This window comes from Rhinatrema bivittatum, chromosome 1, assembly GCF_901001135.1.
Source record: "Rhinatrema bivittatum chromosome 1, aRhiBiv1.1, whole genome shotgun sequence".
In the NCBI taxonomy this organism is placed as follows: Eukaryota; Metazoa; Chordata; class Amphibia; order Gymnophiona; family Rhinatrematidae; genus Rhinatrema; species Rhinatrema bivittatum.
In genome coordinates this window covers 408,663,605-408,682,878 of record NC_042615.1, presented here as the reverse complement: position 1 = coordinate 408,682,878, position 19,274 = coordinate 408,663,605, and the positions used below count along the sequence as shown (strand labels likewise).

Below are 19,274 nucleotides of genomic sequence, written 5' to 3'. Positions count from 1 at the left end.
CCCTTCAGAAGTGGCTCTTTCTATTTTTTTAACTTAACACTCCTCCACAGCTGAAGTAAATTTACATGGCAGGGGATATGGGGCAAGCTTATCTCTTGGCCCCAAAATGCTCATGTCCCACCCAGACCACACCAAGACCACATCGCTTTTTGAAAACCTTTGAGATGTGCACACAGTGGGATATACACACACATCTGGGCAGTTTTTAAAATTTGGTGGCACGAGTGAGCCCGACTTGTACGTGTATCTCCCGATTTTGGTGTGTGCTGGGCTTTTTAAATTCATCTTTAAATAAACAAGCTCACAAACTTGAAAGGAAAATAGTTTTCATATCCCTACATTCAACCTGTGTAATTGCATAGCTGTAAAATATAGAGTTCTTCATTTAAAAGAGTTATACAGCTATAATTAACATTTTAGTTATTGTACATGATGCTTATGAATTGACTGAAATCATTTTTAAAATTCAGGTTCAGGATTTAAAAGTTGCATCTCCTGCCACAGTTAGTCGTTGTGGAATGGTATACATTGATTCTGAAGAATTGAAGTGGATGCCATTTGTACAGACATGGATCGCAGGTTTTTCAACTAAAGTAAGTATATTAAATGTGAATGTAATCTTATGCTTTATACTTTTTCAAAGTGTTAGCTTATTAGTAGGATACACTGATAAATGTGTATTGATCAAGATAAATAGCTAACTACCTTTCTTGCAGTTTTAGCTCATTCAGATGGACATTAAAGCCAAGCACCTCTGAAAGGCTACTGAGTATTCCCCCTATAGGTGTTATTTATCAAGCCAAAAAAGAAATATTAGAAACCAAACTATCAAAACACTTTAGATATTCATTTGGCCCATGTGATCTAAGAAGCCAGACCTTTAGCATAACTTAGCCACTATATCTAACATGGATCCATGTTTTGCCTCCTAAATGAGGCTGCCTCCTAAATGAGGCTGCCTCAGGGGAACTACAAATAAATAAAAACAATCAATATACTGAAAAATATATAAAAGCAAAACAAATAAAGGTATTTATTGTATTTACATAGAAGTTCACTATTGGCGGGGATAGATACCACTGTGCTCCAAAGTGTTTTAATATTTTTTCATTTTTAATATTAGTCTGTGCTGTTTTGTTTTGTTTTGAGGGGATGGTTTCTTAGTTTTGGTTTTGTTTAATATTGGTGGTAGGATAATTTTGACATTTTATTTCTATAATTATTTGCTAGTTCATTCAAAATAATTAAAGTATTTATGTAATTTTTTTTTTATTTTAAAATCTGTTTTATATGTGTTGCGAGCACTTGCTCAAGCGAGACTGTGAGCCCTTGTGCCACGGCGCAGCTCAGGGAGGAGCCCCAAGACACACACTATAGGAGGTGGAAATGTTCAGGCACGGGCTGGAGCTGGAATAAGGCTGGACCAGGATCAAGATGTGGAACATCAGGAACTGGAACAAGGCAGACTCAGTCCTCTACTGGATCTGCATGCACTAGTGAGACTCAGCAATGCAATGCTGGTCTCATGAGTAGCTCTCCAGCCACTCGATAGCCCTTCTGCACCCGCTGCTTGAGAATGATGAGTGCTTGAGGCCAGATGGAGGCTGAGGGCAGGAACAGGAAGAGACATGGAAGTCAGGAACTTGGAAAACTCAGACAAAGACTCGAGGAACTTGGAAGACTCAGACGAGGACTGAAGGAAGTTGGAAGACTCAGAGAGGTTACGTGGAACTTGGAAGACTCCGACGAGAATACGTGAAACTTGGAAGACTCAGACTAGGATCCAGGATACTTGGAAGACATAGGCAAGGATTCAGGATTCAGACACTAGTACAGGATGAATACTTCACTGCAGCGTGCCCTACACAACCACCCATGGCTGGTTGCAGACCACGCCGAAAGTGAAGCAGACTCCAGGCGAGAAAGTGAAGACTTGAACCAGAAACATGTCAAAGGAGAGGCCTGCACAGAGGTTGGCCTGTGGCTGGTCGCGGACCATGCTGAAGCGGAGCAGGTTCTGGCTTGAGTCTTGGGCATGGATGGAAGCAAGCACAAGGTACTCCGAAGACCAGGAACAGGATTCAAGACTCAGGATTCAAGACTTGGAAGTCGGATTCAGGAACAAACCTCGGAATTAAAAACAAAGGGCCTTCCGGAGACTTGCGCTGCAGACATGAAGACAGGCCTTGTGCCACATAGCGCCCTACACATCCACCCATGGGCTGGTCATGAACCATGACAGTGGCATGCCAGGAAAGGTGGACAAGCAGGAAACCTGGAAGCAGGACGAAGAGCCAGAGATGAGGAGATGAGGACATCAGGACCAGGACTGGAACACAAAACATCAGGAACATTGGATCTTCAGGACATGGAACATCAGAACACCAAAGAGATGACGAAGGAGTTCCAACAAAGAACAGAACAAAGGACATCAGATGAAGGAGACCAGGAACATTTAGAACATCAAACGAAGAGCCATCTGGACAAAAGAAGACCACGGAGGACCTTGACCAGAGAAGAGGAGCATGGACGACCATGGATCCGGTTCGAAGGCCCTGAGGAGTGAAAGCAGAGCCGTTTTATAAGGCTGGACTAGGTGCAGGCTGAAGACGTCATCAGTTGGGGCCATGGGCTTTTCCTCACCGCTGGCCCTTTAAATAGTGTGATGAGGCACACATACGCACCTAGAGGCCCAGGAAGTGGAAGGACGGCAGTGGTGGCTTCCCAACTGCATGAGGAGGCAGAGTCCATGACAGTGGCACTCCTTTCACAGAGGAATCAATGTTGGGGCATACGGGCCGCATAGGAGTGGCTGGCAGCAGCAGAGGTCTGGGATGGGAGCGGCACAGCAGGCCATGCCGAAGCAAGGCTGGGGCAGGTGAGAGGCTGCTAGCGGGATGGGCTCCATGAGCAGCATTGTAACAATATGATTGCATTTTCCTGTTATGTTATGTGTTTGATAAGTATGTATATTTTCACTTAGGTTAAGTGAATAATATAAGACTGAAATAACTAATCTCACAACTTGTTTATAAGTCATAATATCAAAATGTCCTTTATTCAGTGCAACAATTGTATGCTTATGTTCCAAGGCCTATCATTTGGACAATTAAGGGTTTCTCAATTTGCCTTCAACTGTCTGTGATGAATGAGGAGCTAATGCACCTGAAAGAAACTTGTACAAATTTAAATAATCTCTCCTTCCTTGCAAAATCAAGAATATCTTTCCCAACTCCCCACAGAGGATTCAGAAACCCAGACACAAAAGGTTTACAGTGGGCTCTGATAGAACAAGACCTGTGACTCTGAGACACTCAATGTACCCATCTTTGAAGTATCTTGTGTATCTTCTCATATTCCCATAGAGAAGTCAGGCATCCAGGATTCAGAAACCCAGAAAATATTGGATTACAGTGGGCTCTGGCAGAATAAGACCTATGATGAAGAGACACCTACTCTCCCCAATGTTACCATTAAATAATACATTTTCCACATTGAAAATTGAAGAAGTCCCAGCAATAGAATATAAAACGATTTCTGAAAGGAAGGTAGTCACCCAATGCACCCAGAAACCCTTCATCATGATCAAATGTCATAAAAGAAAGCTGGGAGAATCAGTCAACAAAGGAATCAATTTGGGAACTCATTTTAATGGGGACACAACAGTTAAATGCCTTTCAGAATCCTCAGCTAATAGAATTGCAAACCAGGTGGTCAAAGCACTTATAGACGTAAGTAACAACTCTGATAATAATGTTATCATCTATCTGGGGACTAATGATCTCATTAGAGAGGGTGTCCCTGAAGTACAGGAAGATTTCCAAATTTCAGAAATATTACATCTTCAGGGAAAGGGAAAAGCTATGCCATATAGATAATTTCAGTGTCTGGCTCAAAACCTGGTCTAAGGTTTTAAATACATTTGAGGCTAAAACTGGTGTATGGAGCAAAAAAAAGATTATATAGTAAGGTTGACCTACAATTGTCTATGGCAGGAAAGAGGATGCTAAGTGAAAAATCCAGATCATACATTATCAGTCATTTAAACTAGGGAGCAGGTGTGGCAGGAGGTGACTAGTAAAATTGGCAAGTCATCCCAAGCAAAACAGGAAGAGGGAAGAGAAAGTAAAAAAAAATCAATCAGCTAAAAAATGCAGAAAAGGTGATTAGGAAGAGCCAGCTAGAAAAGCTATGACCACAAATGCTCATAGTCTGAACAATAAAATGCCAGAACTGAAGCCCTAATTTTGGAGGTAAACTTGGACATTGATGCTCTTATGGAGACATGGTTCACTCATTCCAGGACCAGTGCTGACTTTTTTGCTGACTTTTTTGCTGCACTATGCGAACAATTACTGTGCTGCCCTCCCTCCCCCAAATCATTCATTCTCTGTCCCAGGCCCATCAAATAATGCTCAGCTCCTTCCCATCTATGGGATGAAATTTAAAATATGCTCGTGCATGTCCACGGTGCATGCGGTTCCCAGCGCACACACATGGATGCGCCGATTTTATAACATGCACATGTTGCCACATGCATGTTATAAAATATGATGCCTACAACGCATTTGCATGCCTGATTTTGTACTGGTGCACGCAACATGCGTGTGGGAGCCCACTCATGCATGTGGGGGGGGGGATTTTGTAAAGCATGTGCAAGCGATACGATTAGGCCTTTGCCCAGTTCCTTCCCAGTCCACTCCAATTTAGGAGTGGACTGGGAAGGAACTTCCCTACCCTCTACCTAACCTTCCTCCCTTTTCCCTCTCCACCTCGACCCTTAAATCTACCCTACCTATCATTTTTTTTGTTTTTTAACTTACTTCCTCCTTGCAGTAGAAGTAGTTGCATGTGCCGGCTGGCTGCTGGCGCACAAGTCACCAGGACAGCACAAAATGGCGTTGTTTCAACCGACCCCCACTCCGCCCCTGGCCTGCCCAGACCCCGCTCCAGACTCCCCCTTTTTAATGGCCCGGCACTTCTGGCAAATACTGAGAGATACGTGCAAGGTGGACCATTTATAAAATGCGCTCAGCGCTCGCACAGCCTGGCGACATACATATCTCCTGGCACATGCCGGCGAATAAAAATGTACCCATATATTTGTAAAAACTGACACTCCCCATCCATCACAAAACCCATGATCAAGGGAAGGTATTACATGCCGTAGGCAAAACTTAAAGTCTTGCACACTTGCCACTCCCACCCCCACATAGACTTACAGCCTCTACAGCCACACAAAATTTAATTATGCAAATATAACAAATATTACATTAAAAAGAAAATTCAAAAGAACAGTCTTCTGAAGCAAAATATCACTTACAACATGTATATTATATTTACATGCACTGCTATGATGCCAACTAGAAAACTTTTCAAAAGACACTTGGAACTCCTATGGAATTTCAAATAGTACATCAGAAAGCAATGAATAAATGGGATTACCATAAGAACATAATGAAATTGCCATGCTGGGTCAGACCAAGGGTCCATCAAGCCCAGCAGCCTGTTTCCAACAGAGGCCAAAACCAGGCCACAAGAACCTGGCAATTACCCAAACACTAAGAAGATCCCATGCTACTGATGCAATTAATAGCAGTGGCTATTCCCTAAGTAAAAATTGATTAATAGCCATTAATGGACTTCTCCTCCAAGAGCTTATCCAAACTTTTTTGATCCCAGCTACACTAACTGCACTAACCACATCTTCTGGCAACAAATTCCAGAGCTTTATTGTGCGTTGAGTGAAAAAAGAATTTCTCCAATTAGTCTAAATGTGCTACTTGCTAACTTCATGGAATGCCCCCTAGTCCTTCTATTATTCGAAAGTGAAAATACCGAGTCACTCTACTCGTTCAAGACTCTCATGATCTTAAAGACCGCGATCATATCCTCCCTCAGCCGTCTCTTCTCCAGCTGACAGCCCTAACCTCTTCAGCCTTTCCTCATAAGGAAGCTGTTTCATCCCCTTTATCATTTTGGTTGCCCTTTTCTGTACCTTCTCATCGCAACTATAATCTTTTTGAGATGCGGCGACCAGAATTGTACACAGTAGTCAAGGTGTGGGTCTCACCATGGAGCGATATAGAGGCATTATGACATTTTCCGTTCTATTAACCATTCCCTTCCTAATAATTCCTAACATTCTATTGCTTTTTTTTGACTGCTGCAGCACACTGAGCTGACGATTTTAAAGTATTATCCACTATGATGCCTAGATCTTTTTCCTGGGTGGTAGCTCCTAATATGGAGCCTAACATCGTATAACTACAGCAACGGTTATTTTTCCCTATATGCAACACCTTGCACTTGTCCACATTAAATTTTCGTCTGCCATTTGGATGCCCAATCTTCAAGTCTTGCAAGGTCCTCCTGCAGATGTATCACAGTCTGCTTGTGATTTAATAACTACTCTGAATAACTTTGTATCATCTGCAAATTTGATAACCTCACTCGTCGTATTCCTTTCCAGATCATTTATATATATATTGAAAAGCACCGGTCCAGTACAGATCCCTGAGGCACTCCACTGTTTACCCTTTTCCACTGAGAAAATTGACCATTTAATCCTACTCTCTGTTTCCTGTCTTTTAACCAGCTTGTAATCCACGAAAGGACATCGCCTCCTATCTCATGACTTTTTAGTTTTCGTAGAAGCCTCTCATGAGGGACTTTGTCAAAAACGCCTTCTGAAAATCCAAATACATACATCTATCTAACATCTACCCCGGTTCCCCTTTATCCACATGTTTATTAACCCCTTCAAAAAAATGAAGCAGATGTGTTAGGCAAGACTTCCCTTGGGTAAATCCATGTTGACTATGTTCCATTAAATCATGTCTTTCTATATGGTTTACAATTTTGTTCTTGAGAATAGTTTCCACTATTTTTCCCGGCACTGAACAAGCTAATAAACTTCCCTTACCAAAACAAGGTCATGGAGTCAGATGAGATAGAAACCAGGATACTGAGGGAGCTCAAAGATGTGCTGGTGGAGCAATATTGAGAAGGGTTAGAAGGTAAAGTTGTTTTCTTTGCAGATAATACTAAAATCTGCAAAAAGGTGGACACGCCTGAAGGGGTAGAGAGAAAAAAATTGATTTAAGAAAGCCCAAAGAAGGCCCAAGACGTGCAGAGTCATGTATCTAGGATGTTGTAATCCAAAGAGCTGTATAATGGGGGGGGGGGGGGGGGGGGGGGGGGGGGGGGGGGAGGGGGGCGGTTTGAAAGACTGATGTGCATGGACCAAGAGAGGGATCTTGGGGTAATAGTGTCTGGCAATCTGAAGGTAGCAAAGAATTATGGCAAGGCAATAGCTAAAGCCAGAAATACTGGACTGCAAAGAGAGAAAAAAAAAACCAGTATGAAAAAGGAGGTGTAATGTCCTTGTACAGGTCCTTGGTGAGGCCTTACCTGGAGTACTGGAGCCAATATCTCAAAAAAGATAGAACAGGACAGAAGCAGTCCAGAAACAGATATCCAAAATGTTGTGTTGTCCTTATCAGAAGAATTATGAGGAAGGCTGAAGGATCTAAATATATATACCCTTGAAGAGAGGAGGTGCAGGGGAGATATGATATAGAGCTTGAGAAAGGTTTTAATGATGCATGAACTTAGAACCTTTCCATTTGGAAAAAGAAATCAGTAGAACTAGGGTCACAGAAATGAAATTCCAACAGGGATGACTCGAACCAATGTCAGGAAATATTTCCTCACAGAGAGAGTGGTGGACACCTGGAATAAACTTCCACAGGAGGTAGTGAATACAAAAGCAGTCAAATAATTCAGTGGTGCATGGGATAAACACTATGGATCCCTAAAGGCTAGAGGATGGAAAAGAAAAAAAGGATGCATGGGGGCAACTTGCTGGTGAGGCAATTACTACTCTTAGCAGAAGGCTCGGAGGGATAGCCTTGATGCTTTCAATGCACTGTGAAACTGCTCACTGCATCAACAGCAGGGGGGAAAAGGGAATTGGTTTCAGATAACAATCAATGAGGGCCCTGACTTTTAACAGTAACTTGCAACGGACAGGCAGTTACTACACAACATAAGGCATAAGAACATGCCATACAGCATCCTGTTTCCAACAGTGGCCAATCCAGGTCATAAGAACCTGGCAGGTACCCAAAAACTAAGTCTACTCCATGTTACCATTGCTAGTAATTGTTAGGATCCCTTGCGGATAGTAGTGGAACCACCGGTTTAGACCGATTACCTTGTGATGAGAAGTCCCAAAGACAGTCCGAGTCAAGGCAGGCAGCAGACAGCGAAAACCAATACTCAGTCCGGGTCAAGGCAGGCAGCAGACAGCGAAATCCAATACTCAGTCCGGGTCAAGGCAGGCGGCAGACAATCAGGAACCAAATAGCAGATAATCCAAAGGCAGGCAGCAGGCAGCGAAATCCAATACTCAGTCCGGGTCAAGGCAGGCGGCAGACAATCAGGAACCAAATAGCAGATAATCCAAAGCAGGCCAGCAGGCAGCGAAATCCAATACTCAGTCCGGGTCAGGCAGGGCGGGCAGACAATCAGGAACCAAATAGCAGATAATCCAAAGGCAGGCAGCAGGCAGCGAAATCCAATACTCAGTCCGGGTCAAGGCAGGCAGTAGACAATCAGGAACGGAGGCAAATCACCAGGCGAAAGCTCCAAAGAACAATCGTGGCCGAAGCAGTGAGTTGGGGAAGCTGCTCCCTTTAAATAGTCTATTCTCCCGCGCAAAAAGAGCCTCTGCTGGCGTCTGACGTCAAGGGGGCGGAGCCAACGCTCGAGTCTCGCGGAAATTGGTTCCCCTTGCCGCGTGGAGATGCTGGTCAGCCTGCCGGGAGAAAACGCCCCGATCCCCACCAGATCGTGCTGCCGATGCTGCCGGGTCAGCCCTGCTATTTCCCGGACCCCGAACGGCCCCTCCAGCGCGCTGCCTCGCCGAGACCCGCGCGCCTAAGGTAACAGTAATAGCAGGGGCTATTTTCTAAGTTGACTTAATTAATAGCAGGAAATGGACTTCTCCTCCAAGAGCTTATCCAATCCTTTTTTAAACACAGCTACACTAACTGCACTAACCACATCCCCTGGCAACAAACTGAGTGAAAAAGAACTTTCTCCGATTAGTTTTAAATGTGCCACATGCTAACTTCATGGAGTTCCCCCGAATCCTTCTATTATCCGAAAGAGTAAATAACTGATTCACATTTACCCGTTCTAGACCTCTCATGATTTTAAACACCTTTATCATATCCCCCCTCAGCCATCGCCCTTCTATGTACCTTTTCCATTGCAACTATATCTTTTTTGAGATGCAGCGACCAGAATTGTACACAGTATTCAAGGTGCGGTCTCACCATGGAGCAATACAGAAGCATTATGACATTTTCCATTTTATTCACCATTCCCTTTCTAATAATTCCCAACATTTTGTTTGCTTTTTTGACTGCCGCAGCACACTGAACCAACAATTTCAATGTGTTATCCACTATGACGCCTAGATCTCTTTCTTGAGTGGTAGCTCCTAGGAACCTAACATTGTGTAACTATAGCAATGGTTATTTTTCCCTGTATGCATCACCTTGCACTTATCCACATTAAATTTCATCTGCCATTTGGATGCCCAATTTTCCACTCTCTCAAGGTCTTCCTGCAATTTATCACAATCTGCTTGTGATTTAACTACTCTGAATAATTTTGTATCGTCCGCAAATTTGATTACCTCACTCATCATATTTCTTTCCAGATCATTTATAAATATTGAAAAGTACGGGTCCCAATACAGATCCCTGACACACTCCACTACCCACTCCCTTCCACTGAGAAAATTGCCCGTTTACTCCTACTCTGTTTCCTGTCTTTTAGCCAGTTTGTAATCCACAAAAGGACATCGCCACCTATCCCATGAGTTTTTACTTTCCTAGAAGTCTCTCATGAGGAAGCCTTCTGAAAATCCAAATACACTACATCTACTGGTTCACCTTTATCTACATATTTATTCACTCCTTCAAAAAAGTAAAGCAGATTTGTGAGGCAAGATTTGTCTTTGGTAAAGCCATGCTGCTTTGTTCTATTAAACCATGTCTTTCTATATGTTCTGTGATTTTGATATTTAGAACACTTTCCACTATTTTTCCTGGCACTGAAGTCAGGCTAACTGGTCTGTAGTTTCCCGGATCGCCCCTGGAGCTATTTTAAAATACCGGGGTTACATTGGCCACCCTCCAATCTTCAGGTACAATGGATGATTTTAATGATAGGTTATAAATTTTTACTAATAGGTCTGAAATTTAATTTTAGATTTCCTTCAGAACCCTGGGGTGTATGCCATCTGGTCCAGGTGATTTACTACTCTTCAGTTTGTCAATCAGGCCTACCACATCTTCTCGGTTCACCGTGATTTGGTTCAGTCCATCTCCATATGGGTATGTCCCCAACATCCTCTTCAGTAAACACCGAAGCAAGGAAATTAAACAAGACAAATTGTTTAATCTTTCTGCAATATCCTTATCTTCTCTAAGTGCCACTTTAACCCCTTGATCATCTAACGGTCCAACTGACTCCCTCATAGGCTTTCTGCTTTGGATATATTTTAAAAAGTTTTTACTGTGAGTTTTTGCCTGGAGATTACTACCCTTAACCAACTACTGTGAGTTTTTGCATAGAGATTACTACCCTTAACCAATAAGACTTGATGCTTTTGATGCAATTGCAACACTGCTTCAACAGTGGGAGGTTGAGGAGGAGGGGTATTTGATTCAGAGAACAACCATTATGGGCCCTGACTTTTATGGTCTGGAGTGCTGATACACAGACATAAGGAAAAAAGCAGAGGACTACTGCGGCCAAGTCAATAAGCAAAGTAAGTTAAACAGCATTGTCTGAATTTTCAAGAATGCTCATCTCCCAGAAAAAATGTTGGTGGTAGTGATTTATAATGGTTTATCAGAAGACTTGGGGATAACTGCACAGAGCAATAGTTACTTATCATTAAGAGAAACGTGGGGGTAACCTGCACTGAGCTGCAGTTACTACCATAAAAAAACTTGCTGGGAAGAGTGTTTTTCTATGTGTCTTATTTAACCAGCGTTTGCTTAGATCCAATTCTCTACTATATAGCATAGAATATGGAGTTAAATTTTAATAGGTTTCAGCATAAAAATTAGAAATTATGCCTTTTTGTGGGATTTACACACATAAATAGTATTTTGGAAAAGCTGGAAGTTTGTTTATGCTATCAGTATCACTTATAATTGTTAAAGGGAAAAAGGGGGCAATTTAGAAGCATTCCAGGGTAGGGTTATAAGCGATATATGTACATACATCACCAAACCTGATTGCATGTTTTTACACCTACTAATTGAGTTGCAAAACTGAAATCACATTTGTCTTTTGTTTGTAATTTTTGGGTGGGATGTCTGGGTTAAGTGGTGGTGGGTCAAGGTGGAGGGTCTAGGTGAACTGGTAGAAGTGTTGGCAAATTGGAGTTTCAGTGTACACACAGAAGTATTTAAATAGGATATATGCATACTTTTCAAAATAATTGGCTCTGTGTGTAAACTTCAACAGTTCTACATGTAATTACTCGTGCATATGCATGCTTTTGTAAAATACATATGGAAAGTTTGTGGCTCCCTGTATTACAAAACATGTGAGTATATTGAAATATGTGAATACTTTTGAGAATGGAGATATGCAGTGATTTATAAAGTATGTGGCTCCAGCATAACTTTCCCTATACCCTCGTAATACATGTATGTATGACATACACTTGAAAATTACCTTCTGTATCTTTGAGAATATTGTTTTATTTATAGACTTAAATAATGATGAATAATATTGTTTGTATTTCAGCTAAATGATGAAACAAAGCAATATTTGTTGGATTTGTTTAATCATTATATAGAAGATGGATTAAAGTTTGTTGTTAAGAAGTGCACACAAGCTATTCCTCAAGTGGACATCAGTAAAGTTACAACAATGTGTTGTTTGCTGGAATCTTTGCTTCTTGGAAAAGGAGGTCCTGATCTTAAAATGGTAATAATATCTAAAAAATTCCTTAAAGTTAGAAATGTGTGTTAAATGAAGTATAACCTGAAACTTTTAAAGTAAAATGTTTACAAAAGAATATTTCCCATCGATAGCAGACTGAATTAGCCATGCTGTCTGGGAGCATCATGACCGGGTCAGTTGGTGGAGTTTTCTCAGATAGTACAGAGTTTTGAATTCTGTACGGCTGTACGATTAGGTTCCCGCACGATTGCCATTTTACCTCAGTCTTTTTTCCACAAGCAAGACTACACGCAGGGTTTTTTCTCTCACCTCGTCTCTGAAGAAAGTTTTTTCTCTTTTTCAAAAAAAAATTTTTCATGTTCAGCAGAACAAATTTTATTTAAAAGCATTTGAAAATCAATCTATCCCATCAGCCCTTGGAGTCTCTGATGATTCACCTGATGAGTAAAGCTGCCAACTTTCAACCATCAAATTTCTGAACACTGTGAGATGCTGTTTAATATCTCCGCTGATGGGGTTTACACACACGTGGCTTCCCCCCCCCCCCCCCCCCCCACACTCTTCACCATTAGAAAAATACAGAAACATTAAATATAATAGTAGTTAAGGACCCATGTAGTCTGCTCAGTTTATCTCTGATTTTTCCCTCATTTCATTGCAATTAATGATCCTCTGTACTTGTTCTGGGCTTTCCTGAAGAGGCTGTTCCATACCCCTTCTGTGAAGAAATATTTTTTGTTACTCCTGAGTCTACCCCTTTGGAGCCTCCTATCATGACCATTAGTTTTCAAACTTCTTTACTCCAAAAAAGGTTTGCTTTTACTAGGCTAGGGGCCAAACCACTGCTTTTTTTAAATTTTTGAGACCTCCAAGTAAATTTGGAGTCACTTCATTGTAAGTGGCACAAAATATAAGTACAACAAACCCCTCCACTCATGAGGAAACCTACTTTAATGGGAGTTCGTATCAGATGTTAAAGTGCTCTTTCAATCCAATCTCCAGGCTTTTGCCCGCAATGGGCTTCAACCAGTATCATAAATGAGCACTGTATTTCACATCATTGACTGTTTTCCATTAAACTTTTTACTTATTTTATATAACTTATTTCAATTGCTATTACTTATCTTTTCATTAATTCTCCCTACTAACTCTTACCTAGCCCACTGAGATGCCTCCATTTCACTAACTCCCATTCAGGCCTATCCTGTAAAGTGTGGCCGCATTTACCCTGCTCCTAAGCCGCTTTTTACTCACGTTCCGGCCGCGTTAGCCCTTCCTGCGATCCCGAATCCCCTTTAACCTACTCCTACCGCGTCCTAAATTCCCTGGGCAACCCCTTCTGCCCGTGGCATGTATATTGCATGCAAACGAGCGAATTAGCTCGCTAGTGCATGCAAAGGAGCGAATTAGCTATTCCCTAGCATCCCATAACCCGCGCCCCGACTATCGCTAGTTTTCCCTGCTGTTTTGTCGCGCGTTTAACCTGCAAACTTACCGCCTACCCTGACCCCTGCGGTAGAGGCAGGGGTAAGGGTAGATGGCAAGCTTTCCCCCAGCCCCCGCTCACCTGCCCCGGCCGCGATCATGGGTGCCGGTCTCCGTGGCAGCCCCAGTCCTCTCCCCTGCTCCCGAAGCCAAAAAAAAAAAAAAAAGCGAAAAAAACATTGCAGCCCCCCTCCGATGTCCGGACTGGGGCTGCCACGGAGACTGCAACGGCAAAGCGACTTTTCGTTTTTTTTTTTGCTTCGCCGCTGTCAGTGTGCCCCCTCCTCTCGGAGCAGGGCGCGAAAAGCAGCCTTGCTCCGGGAGGAGGGGGTACACTGACAGCGGCGAAGCAACGGCGAAGACAGCGGCGAAGCAACGGCGAAGCGACTTTTCGGTTTTTTTTTGCTTCGCCGCTGTCAGTGTACCCCCTCCTCTCGGAGCAGGGCGCGAAAAGCAGCCTTGCTCCGGGAGGAGGGGGAGACACTGACAGCGGCGAAGCAACGGCGAAGACAGCGGCGAAGCAAAAAAAAACCAAAAGCAATTTTTTTTTTTTTTTTCAAAAGCGACAATTTTTTTTTTTTTCCAAAAGCGACTTACTTTTGGGATCTGTCAAGATCCCAAAAGTAAGTCGCTTTTGGATGCCTGCCAACTTACTTTTCTGAAGCCATCATCAGGAACACATGCGATCGTAGCTCCTCCCGACGAAGATGGCCGCCTGCACGGGGGAAAGCGTGCAATTGGCCGCTGAAGACGTGACGTCACGACGTCACGTCTTGAGCGGCCAATTGTACGCTTCCCCCGTGCAGGCGGCCTTCTTTGTATTCGTCGGGAGGAGCTACGATTGCATGTGTTCCTGATGATGGCTTCAGAAAAGTAAGTTGGCAGGCGTCCAAAAGCGACTTACTTTTGGGATCTTGACAGATCCCAAAAGTAAGTCGCTTTTGGAAAAAAAAAAAAATTGTCGCTTTTGAAAAAAAAAAAAATTGCTTTTGGTTTTTTTTTGCTTCGCCACTGTCTTCGCCGTTGCTTCGCCGCTGTCAGTGTCTCCCCCTCCTCCCGGAGCAAGGCTGCTTTTCGCGCCCTGCTCCGAGAGGAGGGGGTACACTGACAGCGGCGAAGCAAAAAAACCAAAAGCAAGAAGTAAGTCGCTTCGCTGCTCCACTCTTCCCTCCTCCCGGAGCAGGGCGCGAAAAGCAGCCTTGCTCCGGGAGGAGGGAAGAGTGAAGCGGCGAAGCAACTTACTTTTTGCTTTTGGTTTTTTCGCTTCCTGGTATCTGTCATTTCAAATGACATTTGAAATGACAGATACCAGCGTGGCGTGAAGCCTTAGGCCCGCGCACCCAGGATACTGTATAGGCGCTCTATCCAGTAAAATGGGTTGCGCGGGACTAAGGCATTACGGACGCGGTTTACATTTACATATAATTAGTGTTCAGGATCGAGCGGTAGGTGAGCTGCACTGTGCGGGCGGTAACCGCGGGTGCAGTAGGCACTAACGCAGCTCTTCCTACCGCTCGGTACTGGATAGACCTGAAAATTGGTAAAAAAATTTTTAGAAGCAAATTTCTTCATGAGTGGAGGGGTTTGCCGTATGGTATGATACATGAGGGGTGTGCGCCATTATTGATTGCACAAAATATAAGTATCCATCAGAAAGGAGGTGATTTGAAAAGGTTTTAGGTGCATAGGTGTACTTTTGAAAATTGCTACTTTTACAGTGTAACCCCTATGAAATTTCACTGACTTTTCAAAACGTTTTGTGTGCATAAATAGGCTTTTGAAATTTGCTTGAATATATGCTACATTTACATGCATAACTCCTTTGAAAATTAACTACAGAGTGAATGAAGAGTAGCTATAAAGCACATCCTGAATTCTACAAATTGCAAGGAAGGATCAGCTGCTAACCTGCAGCTGGAGGGCTAAAATCAGGATATTTCCAAACTTTTTAACCCTCCTTTTTTCTGTACATTATCCCAAAAATCTGTACAATCAGGAAAAAATTCAGGGCAGTTGGCAACCTTAGAGTGAGCAGACTTTGCCTGCCACATCACTGACACTGTTTATTTGTTTATTTATTTATTTATTTTGAACTTTTTTATACCGTAAGCAAAATCCACTAAGGAGTGCAAGAAGACTCAAGGTCCAATAATTTCATATTCAACTTTATTTATAATTGTAAATGTTTCAAGGAGCCACTCCTGATTTAAAATCATGCACAAATAAATGACTGCTTCAGGGTCCCCCGACATGGACCCCGTGTTTCGCCCGAAGGCTGCGTCGGGAGGGACAGTCTATAATTTCAACAAAAGCTTAAAGACAGCTGAGGAGTTCACACAGCTCAAAATGGCAAGGAGCCATTTTTTCCTCTGTATACAAATTTTCCTCTGTACACATTTTTCCTTTGTATGCATTCCCAAAGAAATCTTCTCATTTGTATGTTCCCCTATATTAGTTAGCGTTGAATGACATTATTCATTTTGTAGCGCGCAGGTTGTCCAGCCCTGATTGGTTAGCTGATCCGTTCCTCTGATTGGTGGTAAAAAACGCGCCAAAACAAATCCTTTTAAAAACGCTGAGTTTAGCCTAGCCGCCCGCCCTCCTTGCCATTTTGAGCTGTGTGAACTCCTCAGCTGTCTTTAAGGTACGTGTCTCGGCGGTACTATATATACTCTGTACCCTTAAATTGGTCCATTATCTCTAATACTGATGTTTTGTTCTTTTTAGCTTTTGTTGAAATTATAGACTGTCCCTCCCGACGCAGCCTTCGGGCGAAACACGGGGTCCGTGTCGGGGGACCCTGAAGCAGTCATTTATTTGTGCATGATTTTAAATCAGGAGTGGCTCCTTGAAACATTTACAATTATAAATAAAGTTGAATATGAAATTTAAAAAAAAAAAAAAAAAGCCCTCCTTGCCATTTTGAGCTGTGTGAACTCCTCAGCTGTCTTTAAGCTTTTGTTGAAATTATAGACCGTCCCTCCCGACGCAGCCTTCGGGCGAAACACGGGGTCCGTGTCGGGGGACCCTGAAGCAGTCATTTATTTGTGCATGATTTTAAATCAGGAGTGGCTCCTTGAAACATTTACAATTATAAATAAAGTTGAATATGAAATTATTGGACCTTGAGTCTTCTTGCACTCCTTAGTGGATTTTGCTTACGATTTGTGGAGTGCAGTACTGCTCCTTCTTTATATTTGAACTTTTTTATACCGACATTCATGTAGAGAAATTACATATCAAATCGGTTTACTGTGAAACAAAAACATTGCAAAAAGCATTACAATGAACAGGGGTTACAATGGACTAGGAGAACAGGGTAGAACTAAATTTACTATTAGAGAAACTGTTGAGTTTCAAAATCTGACTTGGAGTAATATGTGCGAATAACAAATAAAAAGAGCTTATGACCGATAATAAGCTGTTAAGAGCAGTCCAATCTAGACCAGATAGTGAGTACAATCAGAGCGGAAAAGAGAGCATTCCTGGTTGGCGGGAGGTTCCTCCGGATAAGGAAATGCCTGACTGAATAGCCAAGTTTTTAGATTTTTTTGGAACGTTAGATGGCATGGTTCTTGCCTGAGATCTGAGGGAAGAGCATTCCATTGCGAGGGACCAGCGGTGGATAGGGCTCGTTTCCTAAAATTGGTCTTTATGTTTAAACATTTTTTTATTAATTTTGAATAACAGTGAATAATACAACCTTGAGGAGGGTGGGTTCCTGAACCCTCCTCAAACCTTAACGTTCAGTAATACAAACAACATCAACAGAGTATACCCATCCCTTCCCACCCCCCTTCCCCAAACCCCACAGAAAGCAAGTAGGTGTGTTACAAACCATGAAGGTAATAAATCCATCCAATACATTCCGTTCTATAATACCGAGAGATTAATCATTGAGTATAAGACTACGTATGCGATGTGGGAGTGACTGAAGGTAGGACTGCCAGATAATAAAAAAGCGCCGTCTATAACATGGCGAGAGGCCAGGCATTCCATTGACATCATTGCATGTAGACTGTTTCTCCAAGCCCAAAAGGATGGGACCTCGGAGGAGCGCCAAACTGAGAGAATTATCTTTTTTTCCGACAAGACAAGCTTTATGCAGATACATGCGCGAACCAGGATCTCGAATCCAAGTATGGGATATACACCCAAACAGCAGCCATAACGGTGTCCCGGGGAAAGCGACATCCAATAAGTCCGCCAAGTAGTCCGCCAAGCGGCGCCAAAAGCGCAGTATGGGAGGGAAGGACCAAAATACATGGGGCAGGGTGTCCATCAGGTGTCCACAATGAGGGCAACCCATCGACTGGGCTATAGTTAAATGAAAGGCTACTTGAAGCGACACATATGCCCGGCTGAGAAATTTAAATTGCAATTCTCTATAATAAATATTGACTGAGATCCTGGTTATGCGCCGAAAACAAACCTTTAAAATATTTTGAGTGACAGCAAAGTCTCCATCTCTATTCCAACGGGACTCTAAGGTAGAGTACATGTCTCCATCAGAGCGCCTCCATATATATTGATAGTAAATCGACAGGGATGGGGCTTTAGATCTCTCAAAACAAAACATCTGATCTAGAGTTTGGTACACCGAGGGAGCTTTATAGGTATCCAAGAGGGTTCGAATATAATGTCCAATTTGTAGGTTTGGGAAAGTGTGTGTAACCCCCAGTCCGTACACCGCCTGAAATTCTTTAAAAGTAATTATCGTCCCATCTCGCGTGAGCAAGTGACCCAAGCTGGTGATACCACGGGATGCCCAAACCTTAAAGCTAGAGGATTGTGTGCCTGGGGTAAACCCAGTATTCCCTGACACTGGGAGAAAGTAGGCACATAAAGTGGGTATCTGTAGGAGTGTCGTCACCTTCTTCTAAGTCTGGCAAAGTGGCCTCACAAGGGCAGTACACTTGAGAAAAGATGGGAGATGCACTGGATCAGACTGCAGTACATAGACGGGGGTCATCGGAGCAATTAGGGCTTCATCAGAGTATAACAGGGTGTAAACCAGAGCATCCGTTAGCCAGTCCCTAGCAATGCGTGAGTTACAGAACAAATTATAGGCGGCCAGATCGGGGACCCCCAGGCCTCCCCGACCCTATTTTGCCTTCAACCGGGTGAGAGGTATACGGGATTTCCCCCCCTTCCAAATAAAATGCCTAAGCACACTATCAAGTCTGTTAAGATCCCCTTCTTTAGAAGGACTGGTAGATTTTGAAGTAGCTGATATATCTAGCAGTGCGAGTATGTGGGATTGTCCTTTGTCCAGAGCTTTAAGTATGGTTTCCGAGAGGGATATAAGAAGGGTTTCTGTGCTATGGTGTTTGCGGAAACCAAACTGGGAAGAGGAGAGAATGTTGTATTCTTCTATATAATCTGTGAGTTGTTTGTTAATAATTTTCTCAAGTATTTTGGAGAGGAATGGGAGGTTTGATACTGGGCGATAGTTGGCTGGATCAGTGGGATCTAAGTCTGGTTTTTTGAGTATAGGTTTTATAATGGCTTGCTTAAGTTGCGTTGGGACTTGTCCTAATGTAATAGATTTATTTAGGATGTTTGCGATGTGTTTGGCTATTGAAGCGGGGCTTGTGAGTAGTGTTCTGGTGGGCAGATTATCTGAGGGATGAAAGGCGGGTTTGATTTTTTTGAGAGTGATTTCAATTTCCAGTGCAGAGGTGTTTTCGAAGTTCGTGAGGGTGGAGTTTGAGTTTTGTGTAGGCGGGTACAATTGTGTGACATGCGTGTTGTAGTCAATAGGAGTGTTTTTGGGTGTTGCTGGGTTT

General features: G+C 42.9%; 1 protein-coding gene across 1 annotated transcript in view; it reads left to right on the top strand.

Annotated features, from left to right (window-relative positions):
• DNAH6 (dynein axonemal heavy chain 6) overlaps nucleotides 1–19,274 on the top strand; it is a 3,261,518-nt gene that overhangs the window by 1,349,261 nt on the left and 1,892,983 nt on the right. Inside the window, 2 exon segments of the mRNA XM_029602297.1 lie at nucleotides 471–593; nucleotides 11,842–12,024. Coding sequence (XP_029458157.1) covers nucleotides 471–593; nucleotides 11,842–12,024 — 306 coding nt within the window.